Genomic DNA, 20,847 nt, shown 5'->3' with positions numbered 1-20,847 from the left:
GGAAAGATGATCATGAATATAAATGAAATGGGAAAACTGCAAGACGTGTGAATGAGTTATAGTTATCTCATCCATATTATATAAATCTTTTTTCTTCCAGTCGGCTTTAAAACTTAATTTTTTTCATCACGTAAGGCACAAAAGTGTTGCATATCAAATAAAACTGTGATGTACTTTCTAGTAGTAACCTTTTCGCCTCTAAAAACATCAATGGATTCTGTTTATTATCTGTTTTATTTACCCACAAAGTGAAAATCTTTTTAGAGCCATTCAACTTAACAAATATCGCAAGAAACTCTTATATTGAGATTTCGAGCGAACGGATATCCAAAGCGTGAACTCTAATACAGATTCATTTTTTTTCTTTGAAAGAGGAATGTAATTTTGATCTTGTTTCTATTTCAGAAAGTAACATTTGACATTTTCAAAAGGGAAATGCTCTTAAGCCCGAATTATATCAACAAAATAAAAAGATAAAATTTATTAAATTGAGTATCTCTTCGCTTCAACACTTGCAACAAGGTTTCTTACCTCCAGAGTTCGAAATATGAGAATTTTCTTGAATTATACCACGTATAAAATAAAAAAACTATCACACATATTGCTGAACATTGGAGTTAAAAATAGTTGAATTTAGTTTCTTCTCCTTTAATAAAATATGAAAATTCGTATACGAAAAAGTTATTTTTGCTGTGCTGAAGCAGCAAAAAAATATTTTTGGAACCTCAATATTGTAAGACATAGAAAAAGAAAAGCAAACTCTGAAGCATTTAAAAAAATTTTAAATACTTTGTATTAGGATCGTACGTCTACGAATTTTAAAGGATGTTAGCTTATACTTTATATCTTGTGACTTTTGAACGGAAATTAAAGAAACTAGAAACTAAAATATTACGTTAAAAAATTACATGTAATATGCAACTTTAATATATGAGTTGCATTTCATTGGATATGTTAAAAATGGAAAGTGCTGTTTAACTGTTTACCATACAATCAAGTTACAAGATGCAGAGCATTTAAAAAAACACTGGAAAACAAAATGTCTTCTTGGTTGAAGATCTAAATGCACCATTTTAATCAACAGGTAAATAAGCTAAGCATTTAGATCAAAAAGCAAAGCTATCGGACTTAGAGATGACAATCCCTAGAAACGTGATCAACTCATCAAATTAATCAAAAACTTCACTGTACACAGTGTTTCGGATAAATACAAGGTTAAACATTAAGACTGATGAGTTGCGTATGTCCACGCCACACACATTGTTTGCTCAACGTCTTTTTTAATATAAGATAAATATGCTAGTGAAGCAATAATAATTCATAAATAACTGTCATATTGCATTTCAATTAAAGTTTCACAATACAGTAAGACCCCGCTTAAGGCTGTTTCGTTTAGCGCTGTTTTGGTTTAACGCTCTTTTATTTCAACCCGGGGATTCCCCAAAATTGCTCGCAGCATTACGGGTATTCCCCGAAATTGTGCGCAGCGCTAGGTTTCCAAATAACATATCCGAAACAGTATAGTTGTGTTTCTTGTTTGGTGCGGTGCTGTACGGACGCATTTTTATCATTTAAAACATTTGTTGACATGATTATAAGTATAAATTTATATAATACTATAACGATTAATACAGTGACAAATATTATGATCTTTAGTTTTTATCATAGGTGATAATAAAAAACAAGAAAAGAAAGAAACCAGAAAAAGCATTTCACTGGACACTAAAATGCAAGTGATTAGATGATTAGATTCTGGTGAAAGTCAATCTCAAATTAGTGCTGCATTGAATTTGGCAACTTCAACAATAAGGACAATTTTTAAGAATAAAGAAAAAAAAACTGTCATCGGTAACTGCAACTACGTCAAGCTCTGCAACTAGAATTATCAGTTCTAGAAATAACATTATAGAGGAAATGGAAAAACGACTGTCTATATGGATTGACGACGAAATTGAACGCAATATGCCATTAAGCCAATCTATCATAATGCCTTCTTGACAAAAAGGCAGAAAATTGGAAACACAAATGACTGAATGATCTGACTGACTGAGAATTTTATTTGTTTTTATGAGTATATTCGTTTACATCGTTTTCATTTTTGTAAGAAAAAAATGTTTGGTTTTATTTTTATTAAAAAAACATTATTAAATTTAATACCTAACCAATTTTCTTATCCATCTTCCCCTAAACCCATTATTTTGCATGTTAAGATAGCTTCGTTTAGCGCTGTTTCGCATTACGCTCTACTTTGATGGAACGTATACCCCGCGTTAAGCGGGGTCTTACTGTATATCAAAAATGCGCTTAGTGTAGAATTTATAAACTGTAATACATTACTATCTAATTAACTAAAATCTTCATAATATTTACGATAAATTATGTTTAATAAGTAGTTTGTTTATTAAATTTATTATCTCTAAAAATTAAATTATATTCATTAAATACTAATTATATTAATTTTAATGTAAGTGAAGAATTAAACTGTACATAATTTAATAAATATAATATAGAGCAAATACTGCGCAAGTTATTAGTTTTGTTAAAGATTCACAAAAATTAGTTTCGTGATATATTTATTAAAATTTATGAAAGATTAACATGTATTTTAAAATTTTTGACAATTATTTTGATTATTTATTTACCATTTTAAAGCTTGGGATAATTTAAGAGAAAGGAATTTAAATTTTATTGGACGTAATTTAAGAGTCGAATTTTATTACGGTTGATTTAGAAACCACCAAAAGAGCGATAAAAGGCCAAATGAGGTTAATATTATTTTCCTCCAATTTGGTTTGATTCGGTTTATGTGATTATGGCGAAGTCTCAAGAGCTATCTACCTAAGAGGAAGGTCTTTCTAAGAGACACTTGTTCGTATATACGTTACACATACGGAAAAACACGAAAATGCTCATGCAGCGAGACCGTTCGCGGGATTCGAACCTAGGACCGAACTATCAGTATTCAGCGACTTTACCGCTAGGCCACTAGTGGGCTTATTTTTCCCAACCCTTCTGAAGTTCATCCACGCGCACACATTTTTTTGACTTCAACTTCCCTAATATAAGATTAGTGAATTCGGTACCATAGAGGTGTCCAACAGTAAACTTGAATCCTAAATACCTTACATACATTTTTTAAGAATATTTAAGCGTTTTGCTCACCACACAAGAATTACAGAGGTAAGAAACAAAAAACCCGCTACAACGTAACACAAAAGGCCGCACAAAGGGGAAAGTGGTTAGTGAGTCTGACTGCGACACCAAAGGGCCCGGGTTAGAATCCCGGAAAAAACACGTCTCTAATTTGTCTGTCCGTTCATAGGACACAACAGTGGGTCACCTATGGTGCCTCCATAACAAAGAGACCACCGCTTCGAGCCTTAGTTGTGCTAACGCCTATAAATGGCTATACCCCCGCCATTGGAAAAATAAATAAAATAAAGTTACAAATATAATTTACATTTAAACTTAAACAGATGAGTAAGAAACTTGATAATTAAAGAGTTTATGAATTCGTTTCTTCCCTCCATAAGATTTGAACAGTACACAAACAAATGTTCGAACTTTCGCATCCCCCCATAGCCACACGAGCCTGTATCATATAGCTCGAATTTCTTCAGATTGAAATTCAAATTACCATACCCAGTTAGAAATTTAGTAATTTTAAAATTTCAGAAAAGATGTTTAGAAGGAAAAAATAATTAGTCAGAGACACGGTGGAAGAATTTATGTATAGATCTTTTCAGTTGAGCATTGTTTTATTCCAACTTTATTTCTTGAAGAATGAGTTAAACAGTGTCATTGTGGTGGTAACGTGAAGGTTTATAGCTTGTTTTATCAACCAATCAACAATTTCATTTCCTGAATCGCCGTTGTGGCCACGTACATGACAAAAGAGGACAGCAACACCTTTATTATTACGATCTTTAAGAATCGCATGAGAAATGGATGATTAATTATCACATTACTAATTTATTACAGGAGAAATTAAATAGTAATGCAACCATCTTGACTCAATCTAGCGAACTTGTTACGGATGAAATGTTACTTATCGAGTGCAAGTTGGTGGTTTACGCGAATTCTCTTATAGAAAAGATTCCCAAACTATAAGTATTTATCGTAAGTCGGCAAAAATACGAATGAAATGTATGTAAGTCAACATACGAAAAGAAAACACTCGTCAGTGTTGCGTTGATGGGCCAAGTGCTATGGCAAAAGTTATATTTTGTATATAAGATAGAATTTCCAAGTACTTAATGAATATTTCTGAGTGTGTCCAATAAGCAAACGAATTTCAACTCAAATCCACATCTACTGAGTTGAGTATGCAATAAACCATTAATTAATAACAATTATTAAAAATACTGAATTATCCTTCATATGACTTATCCCTTAATTTTATCAAAAGCGTTTTGCTTGTATAGTGCAGGTCGATTTTCATTTATAATCACAAAATAAATAAAATTATAAAATTGCTCATTTTATTTATTAGTAGCTACTAAGCCATTTTGCGCTATAAGGTATTTCTCCCGCCTTCATAGCATGGCTTCGTAGCGTAGTGATAAGCACGCTCGATTCGTATTCGTGAAATCCGTGGTTCGAGCCCCGCCAAGCCATTGCTCATTTTTTCACGTCTTACTGCTTTAAATTAGCCTAATGTCTCTACAACGCAATTCTTGATTATATATAGGATCTCCACAGTCCACAATGCACAAAAGTTGATGTTAATACTTCGATCAATTTTCACGATTATAGCCCAACACCATTACTGATCGAAGCATATGCAACAACAATAAATCCTATTTCATCTTCATAATGAATTTTATCGACACAATGTAGACATGGCAAAATTATGGCGAAGGACTCGTACTTTAAACCACATAGATTATTTTCTACACGCACTAATTTCCTCGACACTACACCAGAAGAATTCCACACAACGGCGCATGAGGATGGATAGACAATACCGGTCAAACACGTTTTGTTGAACGCACTCCCTTCCCCATTGTCCTGACGCTATTTTCGTGGAATGTAGTTAATCGCTGACAGTTCTGTAGGGTTTTAATTTTACACACTAATGCATTACAAATAGCAGGATAATTTTGCAAACAAAATTGGAAAAGCCTCTACCGTTGCAGCGCGAAGTGGAATAGCATCGAAAAACCGGTTCAGTCAGACTTTATACACTCGCGTTAAGCAATGATGATTATTTCATCAAAATATTAGAATTAATGAAGATTATTTCGTCAAAAATGCAGTGTATAAGCTTGCTTTTACAGTCAGGTATTTAAAATATAAATTTTAACAAAGACACCTTTTCATTGTTCCCTTTAAAGATTTTGCGAAAAAATTTTGCATTCTTGCTAGCATGTTTTGCTCAAAAAAGTAGGAATTTTACCACAGTTTATTCCAATACTGGCAGACTCAATAAGAGCATTTTTTAAAATTACGTTGAAGGAAAAAAGTATCATGATTTATAAAAACTGGAATACAATAAAAGAACGCATGTGAAAATAACGACGTGTGTTGACTAGAGGATTATAATACTTACGGTTGCCTGAAGAATGGATATGTGCATGGTTGCTATGGTTTAGCCCTTTCTGAAAATTTTGCGACTTCTACTAAGGTAATTGCTCTAATATTTATGCACCAAAAATTTTAAGTTTCTGTTTAATGCCTTATATTAGTTACCTTCAATGCGTTTGATTGACACGATTTGTTTACTTCTTTCAATCCTAATATTCTAATCTAAATGTAAATAGCTGCGCTCAAGATGCAATCTCCATAAATCTCTAAATTAGCAAGAAAATCTTTCCTCAGAATTTTTGCATTTTAAAACTCTGAAATACCGTGTTCTCGAGAAAACAATGTTAGGAAACTGATTTTGCTTATCTTATAAGTCCTAGCTTTCTATCACAATGGAAGCGACGTATCTCATGAACGCAATCGCGAAATTTCTTAAAATTAGCATCAAAAATCTCCGACTCCCGGTTATCGAGCAGTTTTGTTTTACGTATTCTAAAATTTCCTGTCCTCGAAAATACATTCGTAGAGAATTAAGAAATGAAACATACAAGGGTCTGTACGAATGAAGTTCGCTTAACGTATGTGAAAGGGACTGTGTCTGTGTGATTATGGCAAAGCCTCGAGGGCTATCTGCCTAAAGTGAGGGATGCCTTTCGTGGAGGACTTTCTAAGGGAAACTGGCTCGTATACACGTTGCACATGGGGAAAACCATGTGAAAGGGACTGAAAGAGATTTGTTTAACTTAGTCACTCAGTATGACCAGGACCAAAATTAATATGTTTCAAAATGTGGTCTATTAGCAGTACGCTAGACAGCACTGCAAAATTCAATTTCAGTCCACACTTTGGCAAGAACTGTTTGTAAGATCCTTTCCTAGAAGTTATCAAGATCATGAATTCTGCCACATTTTCTGCCACATGTATGAAGAAGAGCACTGGATAAGGTCAAATGGTCTTCAAACCACGGAATAACTAGATTTTTGCCAGTCCACCATGTTAGAAATCGACGATTCAACAGATCTCCATTTCGTTGGGGATGGTATACAACTTCGCATTCCTCTTTAATTTGTTCATTTTGAGGGAAGATAGAAATTTGTAGCATGTGCAGGTATGCATAAAACATTATATTATATTCAACAACAAATAAAAGGATGCAAAACATATTACTAATTATGCAGCAGCAGATTGTGGTTTTATAAGAATTTTCCAACATGTTTGTGCGGCCCATGCGTATTTTCAAAGGCAGCTTATAGATTAATGTAAGGCTTGTATGGCTCCTGCGGTCTTCAACAATGAGGTCGACTTCGCATGCATCAAGTGCACGTACTAGTACACTGAATGACTTGGTTAAGTAAAAGCATTTTTAAACCATTTCACATGTTGCAGGCTTTGGAAAACCGCATGAAATCCCATCACTAATTCTTGGAGACTTTTTATATGTACATGCATATATATTTCCTCTTTTGACAAATTATGAACTTTTAAATCTAAAAAGTGTTCTCTTTCCCCTGTGCACGCGAAGTGCAATGCTTCGTGGAACCAACACGGCGTCATATAAAAGTTTCAGAAAGAACTGATACCTGTTATCGGTTGTGAAATGAAAATGTGCTTTCGAAAAATTACCATTCACTTTGGCAGATTTCTTCATGCTTTCAAAATATTCGCGAAAAGGGATTAGAGATTCTTAATTCTCCTTTAAAGCTTCGACACTGTTCTGGAAAGTTCTACATTCTTCTAGAGTGGACGAACTCAGTGCCATCTAACGGTTTTAGTAAGAACTTAAAGCGGAAAAGCAATAACGGCGACAGAAACCTAAGATGGGTGATATTTTTACAACGTTCTAACATAAATGCTCCGAGTTTGGACTCCGTTGGGTAGTTCTTCGAAATTCTTATGTTGACAATGATTCTCTCTCTCTTTTGTTTGCGCAAAATTTCATCACGATCGGAATAAAATTGTACATTTTTATGAATAACTCACATATAAACAAACAAACAGATACTTTTCTTTGCATATGCATACATGTTTTTGATGAATCCAGCTAGTGTCATTTCATGGGTTCAGGTCGTAATTAATTATAATTGAAATGAATCGATACTTATCGGTTTTAAAATCGCTAACTTGTTAAATAAATAACTGAATCAATTTGAAAGAAATGTTAACTATCTTACGTTTTGCCGAAAGACAGCTTACAGCCCCTGAAAGAAATATATTTTTAGGTAAGTAACAATACATTTCTTTTAAATTGCTGATTTTGTTTTTTAGATTCAGAAGACAAATATTTTGCTTTCAGCTGAGTGACAGTAATCTTCGTTTACACCGCTGTGTTTTCTGATTCATTGTGAAACATAAATGTCTTGCAAAGCAGCAACACACAGCTCTTAAACCTTTAAGTTTTTAAGCAAAATCATGTATTAATTAAACTAGCACAAAATGTCTCTATTTCTAAAGAGTGTGAAGCCCGTGGGATAATTTTTCTAGACCGTACGTAGAGAGTGACATTTCTTCGCACATACACACGCAGATACACCTGAATAACTCTTCCTTTTGTTCCGCTGCTGGGAATGTTGGCGAGATGACGTTTAATGGATTGACAGTTAACAGTTACTTAGCGCGGATTGAGCGAGCTTCTTCAGTTGTTTTTTCATAGTAATGTTACTGTAAGAAACTATCAAATATTTCAAAATAAATACTATTATTTTTTAACGTAATTAAAGAAACAGAATAAAAAAAAATATGAAAGTAAATTTAACAACCAAATATGCACGTAAAGTAACCCGATATTATCTGTTTCCCTTTTTCAGAGGCTACGACTTATGGCCGAAGCGGTAAAGCTGCTGAACTCTGGTAGTTCAGTTCGTGGTTCGAATCCCAGAGATTGGGCTGGCCCCTTGGGTATTCTCGCGGTTTTCTTCACGGGTAACGTGGCTATGGAACAGTCTTCCAATGAATGTCTACCTCCCTTTAGGCAAATAGTCATCGTGTGCTTTGTCATAATCAAACAAGCCCAACATTATTTTTTTTTATTTTTTTCGCCACCTCATTTTTATTTTATTTTTTAAATCAACAATTTTGAAATTTCGGATTTCGACAAGTTCAATTTTTAAGAGCTGTTCTTAACTTAATATAATAAATTTCTTCAAAAGTTTCCTTTTTCTGCTTTAATTAATGGTATCTATCTTACAGACCTTTTTTTCTGCTATGGGCACATTCCATTTTTTATACTGTAAAAATGCCGCAATTAAAATTTTGTTGAATCTCCTTTGTCTGTAGACTGCTCATTTTTAAGAAGTTTATAGAATCCATCACGATTTTCAAATCAGGAAACACGAAAAATCAGCTAAGCCTTCGTGAGGATTCGAAATTCAGATCTCTTGATTCCTATCAAGACGGACTTCCGGTTGCAGAATGAAGGCACGCGATAATAAAGAAGAGCATTCCTTACCCTTTTTCCCGTTTAAAATGCCAGTGAGGAAGACCCATTCGCGAAATTCAGGTGATAACAAATTATCATCCTCCTAATTTTTTTTTTTTTTAATTCGGGCGCCATTATGTGAGGCTATTAGTTTTTTGGGAGCAGGAATCAACAATGCCCTTGACTTTATTTAATGTATAGAAGGAGACAAAACATCGAGGGTTGTTTTAAATCGCTGTACATAAATGCCTCAAATTTCAATTTTCCCTCGTATGAGAAAGATACAAGATAATCATATTACATAGGGTGATTCAAATAGTCTTTGTCGATCTTTAAAGTAAGTAATAAAAAAAGCAAACCATATTTGGAATAGAAACATCTAGCCGCAATAGGACTCAAATTATTTTCCAGCTCTTACAACTTACAATCAGAATGTACTTTAATCAGATCAGCTGCAAGAATATTATCGTCTTCAAGAGACAAATAGCTTTGGAGCTCGAGAGTCTTATGAGGTCAGTAGCCTCAAACTGGTTGACCGCGAACTGCATGCGGCTTCCTAAGCAATATGAACTGCAAATTAATTAGTCTCACTGTGACAAGAACTTGCAGAAGAGGAACAAGATTTAAATAATTTGAGCCTAATTTTACACTGTGTCCCTTACCAAAATTGAACGTGAGTAAAGCTCTTGAAAATCTACAAATGGCACTAATTAATACACTCTCTTATTCAAAGATTTGAATGTACAAATTTGATTCGCTTTTATTAAATGATTGTCAAAAGATAATGATCCTTTGTTACGAAATTTCCCCAGCAAGAATATTCGCTTTGTTTGGGTATGCATTTATATATGAACCGTAGCTGAAAATTAATACGTTTATGAAAAACACCGGACTTCCCATGAGCATCTGCAATTTTTGATGAAGATCCTCTCTAATAATTTTACTCTAAGGTTACAAACTTTAGAAAATTCGAAACGTCATGATGTGTGTTGCTGAACTTTATAATAAGAAACAAAGAATTTTATCATTATTTACATACATTTATTGCGAATATTGCAAATATACGAATTGTATAATCACTTACAAGTGAAATGCATTTTGCTAAATGCGCCGTAGAAAAATGTAATAAAGAAAAGAAAGAGAATATGTTTTAATTATTTATTCTCAAGCTTTGTCTCTTTTAAAAAGTTTTCGTATATTTATTTTTAGTTTGGATTAGAAGTAAATTGCTTAGTAGTTACATCAATATATTACAATTACATGAATAAATGCCAAACTAAAAATTTTAATATTTATCTGTCAGGACGTTAAACGATTATAAATTATGACCAACAAAAAGTATTTCAGATACATTTAGATTTCCTTAGATAGAACCTGCAGATTTCAGGCAGAAAATTAACATAAATTTGAATTTTCGCTTTGGGTCTATTTTATATGTACATTCTAGCAAATACGAGTTTTTTTTTAATTTAGTTGACAAATTTTTGTTTTGTTAATTAGAGAATTTTTTTAATATTTCCGGACGTCACCTACTTTCAGACGGTGCATTTAGCCCTCTTGCAATCTGAGTTTGAGACCATTGCTGTAACTGACAGTACAAGTTTGCCGAACTCTGTCACAGATTTGTCAAAACATGCTTCAAAGGAAGATTTGGGAGGGGGGGGGGTATTCTACTTTTTACCCTTATCACCAAACTTCCGAAAATATTTTCGTCTCGACATATTTCAGATGCCCCTATGCCGCAAAGACTCTATACAAGGAATTTTCTCCTTCCTCAGCTAAGGTTTTCGGGAAGTTGTTGGAGACACTTCGGGCTATCACAGTCAGATTTCAAATCCGATGAATCCCAGCAAGGGCATAGTCATTTTCTTATGCATTTTGTTTCTAAAAACTCTACTTTATAGGCCTTCATGACTTTTCCGAGATTTGTAACATCAAGCTAACAAAGCAGCACATGGCATGGATAGAATGCTTCCTCATAGCAAAATTCAAATGGCTGATATCTATTTTCTTTATTGAATAGCATTTTATGAGGATTCCTTTATTAACTTTTAACATTTCTTTTGAAAATATACTAAGTTCAAGAATAATTATCACACTGTATTTACCTTCTAGGCCTTTATCTTTTACTCTTCAACTTATAAATAACAGTACTTATAAACACTAGTGTGGCGTTTACCATTACAATTTTTAATCTATAATCACAAAGAATGTTTACAAATTTTTATAAACGACTTGCTGATAAAGAACTAAAAACAAGTGAACGCTTTGAAATGCCTTTTCTGACAATGGTTTATTACTGAAAATGAAAACTATCGACTGCTTTTTTTAAATTGATTCCTCATTCAAAATGTCACACAAAAACAAACTGCGGATAGAAACACGAATTTATGCGCTTTCTGAAGAGAAATATTCGTATACCATAATTCAAAAACGTTGTAAACTGCGTGGGATTAAAATTTCTAACAGCAAAAGAAGCAAAACAGTTAATTGGAAAATGAAAAACTGTAAATCATTATTTCTAAATGTAAAGAAAACTCCCAACGAAAACTCGAAAAAGGTACGTACTCTTTGTAAAGTGAAATCGTTGGTAACAAGAGAAAACTTGCCTGCTTTTGCTGAGGCACGTAGCTCAACGTAAAACAATTTGTAAAACCTCGTATGAAAACTATTTAGCAGAAGATAACTGCGTGGGATTAAAATTTCTAACAGCAAAAGAAGCAAAACAATTAATTGGAAAATGAAAAACTGTAAATCATTATTTCTAAATGTAAAGAAAACTCCCAACGAATACTCGAAAAAAGTACGTACTCTTTGTAAAGTGAAATCGTTGGTAACAAGAAAAAATTTGCCTGCTTTTGCTGAGGCACGTAGCTCAACGTAAAACAATTTGTAAAACCTCGTATGAAAACTATTTAGCAGAAGATAAATGAAAATACATTAGGACCTTGAAAGAAATGATGAAGCATAGGTTTGCCTAAATGACTGAAACAAAATGATTATACAAAGGGAAAAAATATAATCTAGGTTCTGTAATTGCAAAGAAAGTTTAACTAAAGGCTTTACGATTGTCATAGGATTCCGTTACTGTAATAAAATAAAAATAAAAGGAGAAGGAAAAATATTGACATCATCTCAACATACTGTCAACATAAGAAAGCGTTTTACGTCGGCTCAAGCAATTTGTACGTTGCATGTAGGTACCCGCGCGTGAAGCGCTACCCTGGTCGAATATTATAGCCAATTTTCGATTTTATAATGTTCCGAAACATGTGCGTGGCACAGCATACATGGGAGATATGAAATATGAACGTAGATCTGTAAGTATGTTTATGAAGAACAAAATAAACGAGTCCGAACGAGACTGACTTGACACTACGACTGTAACTGATATACCATGTTGAGCGAAGATAAAGTGTGAGGCAGTGCGGTGTTAAAGAAACACCAGTGATTGCAGGAGAGTCCGAGATTCCAAATATGTGACACAATAGATATGATACTAATACATATGATACAAATACAACAGGACGACAACGGTGTATAGCAAAAGGTAATATCGGACGTAAATTCCATATCTTTATAACGATCACTTTCAAAGAGAGAAACTTCACCAAGATCAAGGAAGAAGTCATAATTCGAAAACTAGCACTTGATTACTTGAAGAAATGAAGACTGATACAGATACTGCATATATACCTTTTCTCAACGTATTATTGCGAAACCTCTGATGTTTCACCTCTACACTATTGTGCCTTTGGTCTCTCGAAAAGAAATCTTACTAGGCGCAAACCCAACACCATCGATTCATTCTAGAAAGTAGAGGAAGAGGAATGGAAATCAATACCAGTGAAAATTTTACAAAAATCCTTCCTGTCACAAAAATTACGATGCAGACTTATACTTCAGTAAAACGGCTATCAGATCGAATATTTAAAAAAATATTCTTTCGATATTTAACATTAATTAAACGATTCTGAAATCGTTCTAAAAATTTGTAAATATATTTACTTGTCTATTCCTGAATTGTTTTCAAATATTTTCTATGGAATTTTGAATCACTGTGCTTGTTCCTTTTTTCTATTGTAAAGTCCCATCCCAATTTAGGTTTCGAAACCTATTTACAAACCTGCGTTCAGCAATAATGTAAAAGTTAGCCAAATTGTTTTAACTAAAATTATCTGGGACAATGTTGATCATATGAATTTTGGGTACTGTTTATGAGCCTTATTTGTCAATAAAAAAATTCTTCCCAGAGTGCATAAGGCCCATTCTAAAGTACTCTGTTCGATTTTACCTCTTTGTAAGAAGTAAAGGAAGTGTTTGTTGTAGTCGCGAAAATTTTCGAGTTTCAAATTTCAAAGGATATCCATTTTGACCGATCCCGAATCCATTTTGACTAATTATTTATGTTATGTCTGCACGTAGAGAGGAAATAAAGGACTTTTTATTCAAAAACAGATTATAAAATGGATTCAAAATGGATTCTTTTGTGATATTTCTACGTACGCATCTCGCATAACTCAAAACTGATTAGCTGTAAAGCACTGAAATTTTTTGTATGGGACACCTTTAATATCTAATCTTAATATCTATTTTTCATTGCAATCTGTTTTAGCAAAAATATTACACACACCAATCTCTCCTTACCCGGGCTTTATTTTTTCAATCGTTGGTCGTAGATATATACTTTCAATTACAGAAATGTTTTAAATGAAGAAAATATTCATGTTTTGAAATTCCAAATTAAAAAGAAATTACTTTTGGATAAAAAATGAAACGTAACTTTTAATGCGGTCTTCCGGTTCCTATAATCATATCTGGAAAATTTTCATACTCATTATGAAAAAATAAAAATACAAAAAGTTCGAATCTTATATGCCTAAAATTGACCGGGAAATTTCATTTTAACGTTAGCATTTTTTTATATCATTTCAACTTGCCTTCAAGGATCGTTTAATTATATAAGAATAAATCCAAAGTAAGTTTAAATGAAATGCGGCAAAGAATGTGCATAAAGTAATAAGCATAAAAGGACATCATGTGGAGCCCACTTCAGATGTGTTACATTTTAATCAGACAGATTTGAATAAAACGTATTTAATTTTATATATAAGTTAAAACATTCAATATTTTTAAAGAATTACACTGCATATTTTTTTTCACTTTTTAAATGTACAAAAGATGTAGAACGTTCCGAAATTAGTCCATATGCCTCTTCAGCTCATATCTTATATTATGTTTCCCTATTCCACGTGGGCCATCTCTATCGATAATCCCTACTAATACACCACATTAAACTTTAAACGAGTCCTTTGCGAGACTGGTCAAATATGAATTCTTTCAGATCTTTCTAGTTTTATTTATTTTATATTATTTCTTTTTCATTGTTCATTTATTTTTATTTCCTTTTAAAGCTTATAATATAACTTTCTTCGTACTTGCGCCACATAAAATTTAAAAGCAAAATCACAGAGTTTTTAAAAGCAGTACATCTTTAGAATTTCCTACAAAGTGTTAAATGTTGTCACGTACCTTTCTCCAGTCTTATCTCAGTCGTCATATCAATACTCAAGATAATAACTTAGACAACTTTTTATCCTATTAACTACATTATTAAACATATTTTTTTTCGTTCTTACACAACAGAAAATTCAACAACAAAACCACAAAACTTTTAAAAACAACATATCTTTACGTATTTGCGAATAAAGTGTCAAGTGTTGCCATTGAGGAGCTCAGCAGTTGTGAAATGTAGTGCAATGCAGCGTAAAGCCGATTATAGAATGATTAGACTAAGATAATTCTAGACTGCAATATATATTTTAGACACACCAATACATAATTTATCTCTAAAGTTTAAAGATTAAGTTTGTGAGAAATGGAAAGTTGAAAAGAACAATAGTTTTGCATCTTAGCATTTAATACATAATTTTTGTAAGCCTGTAAAATATCAGGCTTGTCCACGTAAATGCTTGAAGTTTTCGCAAAATTCATCTTTTAAAATAACGTTTAAATCGCGCCTACAGTTTTCTGAATTATTTTACTGCTATAAAAATAATGACCTTTGAAGTGAGGTGGCACTTTGCGGAAAAGAGGGTTATATTCAAGGGTCAAATCTGGTGAACAAAGTAGGTGGCTGAGAACTATGATCTAAACTGGTGAATTGTCGTTCAGCAGAAGCCAGTTATTTTGTTGAAACTATTTCCAGGTCTAAAGGGTTGAATTCTTTACGGAAGCCTGTCCATTACATTGTCATAAAATCTGCCTTCAGGAAAACAGGAATCTTGTTTTTATTGACTATCCTTTTCTAGACAAAAATGCTTATCACAAAGGTCTTTACCCGAGATTTCCTAAACCGCCATTTTTCTGGCCGTAGTGAATTTTCTCCAGTCCATAAACCATTAATAGTGCGAAAGTTTCTATTTGCAAGCAGATCATATTTTAAGAAACGCAAGTTGAAATGTCACAATAATAATAAATGCTGTCAATTATCTTTTGACAAATTTTCTGGAATTTCGCAAGGGTAATTTTGTCACAAATTTCTTTAGAATTATTTTTTAATAAAAATATCAATTTAATCACTAAACAATTACATTTTTTATGTTCGTGTATGAGATAAAGAAGGCTTAAACATTTTTATAGAAAAACGTTGAAAGCATTTTCCGTGCAACCGCAAATATTACCAAATTTTACAGTTTACTTGAGAAAGCTGTAGTAACTCTTGAAACCGTCTGCGAATATATGTCACTATTCTGGAACTAAATATATTACAAAAGACAGTACAAAAAGCATGTAAACTTTTGGCCAAACAACTCATATCTGTCTTTATATATTATGTAACTCAGGCAAAGAAACTTGAATTTTTTCTGAAATTTGCTTATTTTTTAAATCAGTTTTGGCAACATTCAAGCGTTATTTCTTCTATCTGTCATAAACAATATCGTTCCAGAAAACACAACTCTTTTTGAACAAATAATTTCCATGTTTCCGACAAAACACAGCAGAGGCATACTAGCAAGAAATTTTCGAAATTGATCTTAGATAGCTTAAATACCATTTAAGAGTAAAAATAATATTTCAGTTAATACATATAGTATAGAACTTCTTTTCATAGACATTCAGACTTTTCCTTTAACAATTTTTCAACAACGTTGGTCGTTAAGGAATGGTTAAACTTCATACGTTATCGACTTTTCTAGCATTGTCTTGAACCGCTAAGTTAAATTCTCATTTCAGCTACAATAAATATTAGAAAAAGCAAATTTGAGCATAATTAACTTATTCGCAAAGTTATTAAAGGGCTATTAGTCTCGAAACAAAATTTGCAATTTCCACTATACATGGCTGCATCAATTTTCAAATTGTTGCCACCAAATATTATCGCCCTGTATTATTTTTAAGGTAATTAGATGATGAAAAATTTGCATGAATCTATGTATGTTTTTCTCACTGTGAAAGAAGACAGTGCTTAGGGCCAGTTTTGTATAACATAGTCCTCCACTCGAACATGTGCACCTGGAAGCCCGAATTTTGAATTTCGAATATTATAATTCCTATTTTATAAAATTTTAATGAATTTTTTATTACCGAACTCAACGATCTGAAAGCTAGCAATGGCAGCACCTTACGCAATAAAGCAGTTTTATCTCCAGAGCACGAGACTGTAACCTGGAAATTCTAAAGGTTTAAATATTTTCTGGTTTGGCTGTTGAATTGAATTTTATGAGGTGTAAGTACAAAGGACATAAATAATTAATATACTTAACACCTAAAATGTTAAGAAAAAAAGACAAAAAAAAAATGTTTCGCAAAACATCTTATTAAGAAAATTGAACATTCATAGGATAAACTGAAAAAAATAGAATAATATGTACCTGTTGGTACATATTCACTGTTGTTCACTGTTGTGAACACCGCATCGGGAATTCTAAACATATGCCCCTATGCCGCTTTCAAGTTTTTTTTTTAAATTTTGCTGTTGATTTGTATATGGCGTAAGTGCGGGGCTATTTAAGATTTGAAAATGTATTTTACTTTTAATTTTTATTCAGCTGTAGCGCCACAGTAAAAATATAATTAACATGGCCTAGAAATAGATTATCAGTGGTAAAGCGGCAGATAATCTATTTCTAGGCCATATTAATTACATTTTTACTGGTAGTTTGATAGAATTCAAATCACGAAGAAACGGCTGGTTACATTGGAAGTTTCGCGGATTTTTCCAAGTGTAACGTGTATACGACCCACTTTCCCTTTAAAGGTCTTCATCTTGCCATGGCTGAGAGCTCTTCTTAAATTCTGGAAATCATTCAAAACTCTTTATATGACTGGTTCATGACAATGACGTAAATATTAGAGAATTGCAGAGACTCGGCATCGTGCAAACCTGAGCAAAACCGGCTATTTACCTATCTCATATCCTCGGTGTTCTCCTTCGAAAGTTTGAGGCACATTTCTGTGGTTCTGACAATTTCACAAGTGCATATTTTAAAATAAAGGTAAAAAAGAATTCGCGATTTGTTTATAATATCAACTGGAATTTTCTCCAGAAAATTCACTGCAGTTTCTTTCATTGCTGACAATTTCACAAGTGCATATTTTAAAATAAATGTAAAAAAGAATTCGCGATTTGTTTATAATATCAACTGGAATTTTAATTACAATAAGAACGCATACGGAAATGGCGATCTTCCTTGACTGAAAAATTCTTATGAGCATGGTTGTCTGAAAAACAGTTTATCGCATGGTTGCCACAGTTTGACGCATTCTGAAAATTTCTCGACTTCTTCTAAGTTGATTGCACTAATACATAAGTATTCGTTAAATTATTATTATACAAAAGAAAGACTATATATTAAGTTAGGAATTTTCTTCGCCAGCAATTTAGTATAGCTTGCTTTCAAATTTAAAAGTGGCCAAGTATGAATATTTTCTTTAAAATATTTTTTAACTGGAAGTATATATTTAGAATCATTGTTTACATAAATAAAGGACTTTTACCGATAGGATGTACAGTTTCTTGTTTTCATTTCACTTTACTATATTTTGCAGTGTATTCTTTTTCAGATGCCGATACGGTACTCAGAATGTCTGCTTTGTGTCCTGGCTCTCGCGGGTATCGTCAGTGCAAAGGAGACTAGAGATGAGCCGCTCAATCTCAAGAACGTGCTCATGTGCCTAAGAAGAGAATACACGCTCAAAGCAACACGCTCCGATGCATTCGGAAGACAGTGTTGGGACATTATTCGTGTCACATCTTGTTGGGGACGTTGCGATTCCTTTGAGGTACGTTAATCTTAATTCATCTCTGAGTAAATTAGAGTAATTATTTTCTTTTATTTGTTAACCATTCATTTGAAAACAAAGGTTCTATTGTTGTAAAGCGACTTCCTTGGGCTAGTTACAGGTGACAATATGAATATGCCCAGCTCCGTTCCGCATTTAGAGAAGAATCCTTCCAAGGACGGATCCGGTTGTTGTCTTTGGAAATCCTTTCTAAAGGAAAACTTTCGGTTCTATTGGATTTTAAACGTTTCCCGGCCACAAAGAACACTGTTACTTGCAAATATCCTAGCCCATTCTGCGATTAGAAACCGGAACCATGGCAATCGCAACCGACTCCCCTACCATATTGCCTACTAGTGGAACCACTTTAGCCGGCTCCCTTTACCATTCCTCCAGTTGGTGGAGTTACTGTATTTTACCCGTTCCACCAAATAATGAGACAGCCATCCTGTGAGTTTAGTTAGCTTTTTGCCCAAAATACTCCTTATCGGAACTATATTATAGCTATGAGTGCATGACATTTTCCTTAGATTTTCCCCTGGGTCAAAAAGCAAATATGCATTTCCGAACATATACAACTCGTCAGACAGTTAATGGTATGAGGTCTAGTGAGGAAAGAGGGCATGCCTTAATTTTAATCCGTACGCACAGAAACAATTATGATTGAAGTTTCCTTATAATGTTAGAAGACAGGGAAGAAACTTCACTGGTGGAACAGGCTAATCGAATATGGAAAAAAATTCCAGGGCTATCTGAGCAACGAAAGCTACGCCTTTAATGGAGGACATTTTAAAGTAAACTAGCTCGTATTCACTTTATGCAGGCTAGGAAGCACATATGTAGTACCATACATGAATAAGATATTTCTTATCCTAGCTGCTAAGCTTACGCGATAATGTTTTGAGAGAACACCCTGGGGGCTCACATCTCTTCCTTTACTATCAGTCTCTCGAAAGGATTTCGGTTTGCCATGTATTTTGAGTGTCCTTTTGCTGTATAGACACTATACACTATACAAACACACTATAAAAAGGGTTAAATTCAACTCAACGTAGTATCAACAGAACGTTTTATGTCTGATATCTACAGAAGAAATTCCATTTCTTTATGCGAATGATTTTCAAAGTGTCAAACAGACAACGTCAGAAGTCATACTTCGAGCAGTACCACTGCATTCATTGAAAAACGAAGACTTATACAGATATTGCATATATACATTTTTAATGTATTCCTGGACAGCCCCTTGATATTTCATCTTTGAAATATCGGACGTCGGATCTCTAAACCCAAGATCTTTCTAAGTAAAAACTACCCACGATGAATGGAAAGTAGTGGAAACATTTTATGAAAAGCGCTTCTATGTTAAAAACCACGATGCAGAGTTATAGTCCATAAAAAAGACTATTAGATCGAACATCTGAAAGGGTACTCTTTACATTTCGAACATTAGCTAAACGGCTCCTAAACCGTTCTAAAAAATTGTAAACACTCTCTGTAGATTACAACTGTATTCTGCTACCAATAAATTTGGCGTATTCTAATCAGAAATTTTTATCATTAGGAAAGTAAACATACCAAAATTTTAGCAAATTACAGGCAACTGAATCCTTGCCTTACATCACAGGGCAACTATAATCATCGAAAGTTTACAGCGGAAGGATCCGTTATCTAATTGTCTCAATTATTTAAATATTGTCTAACTATAAATTAAACTAACACCCGAGTAACAACTATTGAAGGTGCTAAGTTAACACAAATCGGAGTAATATTCATAAACTTCCAGGACTTGTTTCGCAGGTTTAAATGTAGAACATTCTTCATCAACTGCAGATGTGCAAATGACGAAAGAGAAGCCAATGCGCAGACGATAACAGTGATAGTAAGGAATTATATTACGGTTTACAGTTTCCCCGTATGTCCCATAATTTAAAATGTAAGCTGAGATAGATTAATTTTATTAATATCAGTCACTCAGTGTGTTATGTTTCCAACAGAAATGTTTAACATTTATACTACGAAGGTAGGAATGAGCTTGTATCAAAACCCTGCAAACCCTACTAGACTGGAAGCGAGTTATCGCTTTAATTTGTAACATATAACCAAGCCTTAAAAAGGTTCAAGTAATCTTTTTATTTAATTCTTAAGCGGAAAGAAAGGCACTGCTTGTGTGATAAACGAACCTCCGCTTCTTGCGGGTATTTAAAATAAAATAATGTTAAATTCAAATGCAGGTAACGTAATCGGAGACTACACATAAAGTAAACTAATTAAGCTCTTCAAGATTATTACCGGCGAGTATTTTAAATGTCGGTTAGCAAGATGCCAAAGCCGGAAATGAATTTACGTAGAGTTGATGCTAGTAAGTAGAGAGAGATTAGATGAGACAAGCTGCCAGAATCTTACTCGGAACATTCAAACTCTCGTCTTAAATACACAAATACGCGACTCATGAATATAACGCACGACAAAAAAGTCCGCCGGAAAACAGCCCATGACACATAAATATCTTATTTCTAATTTCAGTTCTAAAAACTTTTTATGCGAATATAGACTTTTTAAATCATCCGGCAATATTCACATTTACCTTTACTTCCAAAAAATAAATAAAAGTATCTTCTATA

At 33.3% G+C, this 20,847-nt stretch overlaps 1 protein-coding gene across 1 annotated transcript in view; it reads left to right on the top strand.

Annotated features, from left to right (window-relative positions):
• LOC118184471 (thyrostimulin beta-5 subunit-like) overlaps window positions 1-20,847 on the top strand; it is a 101,551-nt gene that overhangs the window by 65,874 nt on the left and 14,830 nt on the right. The window contains exon 2 of the mRNA XM_035354144.2: window positions 18,008-18,226. Coding sequence (XP_035210035.1) covers window positions 18,008-18,226 — 219 coding nt within the window. The remainder of the gene's footprint in view (window positions 1-18,007; window positions 18,227-20,847) is intronic.

The sequence above is a fragment of the Stegodyphus dumicola genome, chromosome 9, assembly GCF_044657685.1.
Source record: "Stegodyphus dumicola isolate Sdum_Otavi_A_Nest chromosome 9, ASM4465768v1".
NCBI lineage: Eukaryota > Metazoa > Arthropoda > Arachnida > Araneae > Eresidae > Stegodyphus > Stegodyphus dumicola.
This window is presented reverse-complemented; position numbering and strand designations above follow the sequence as displayed.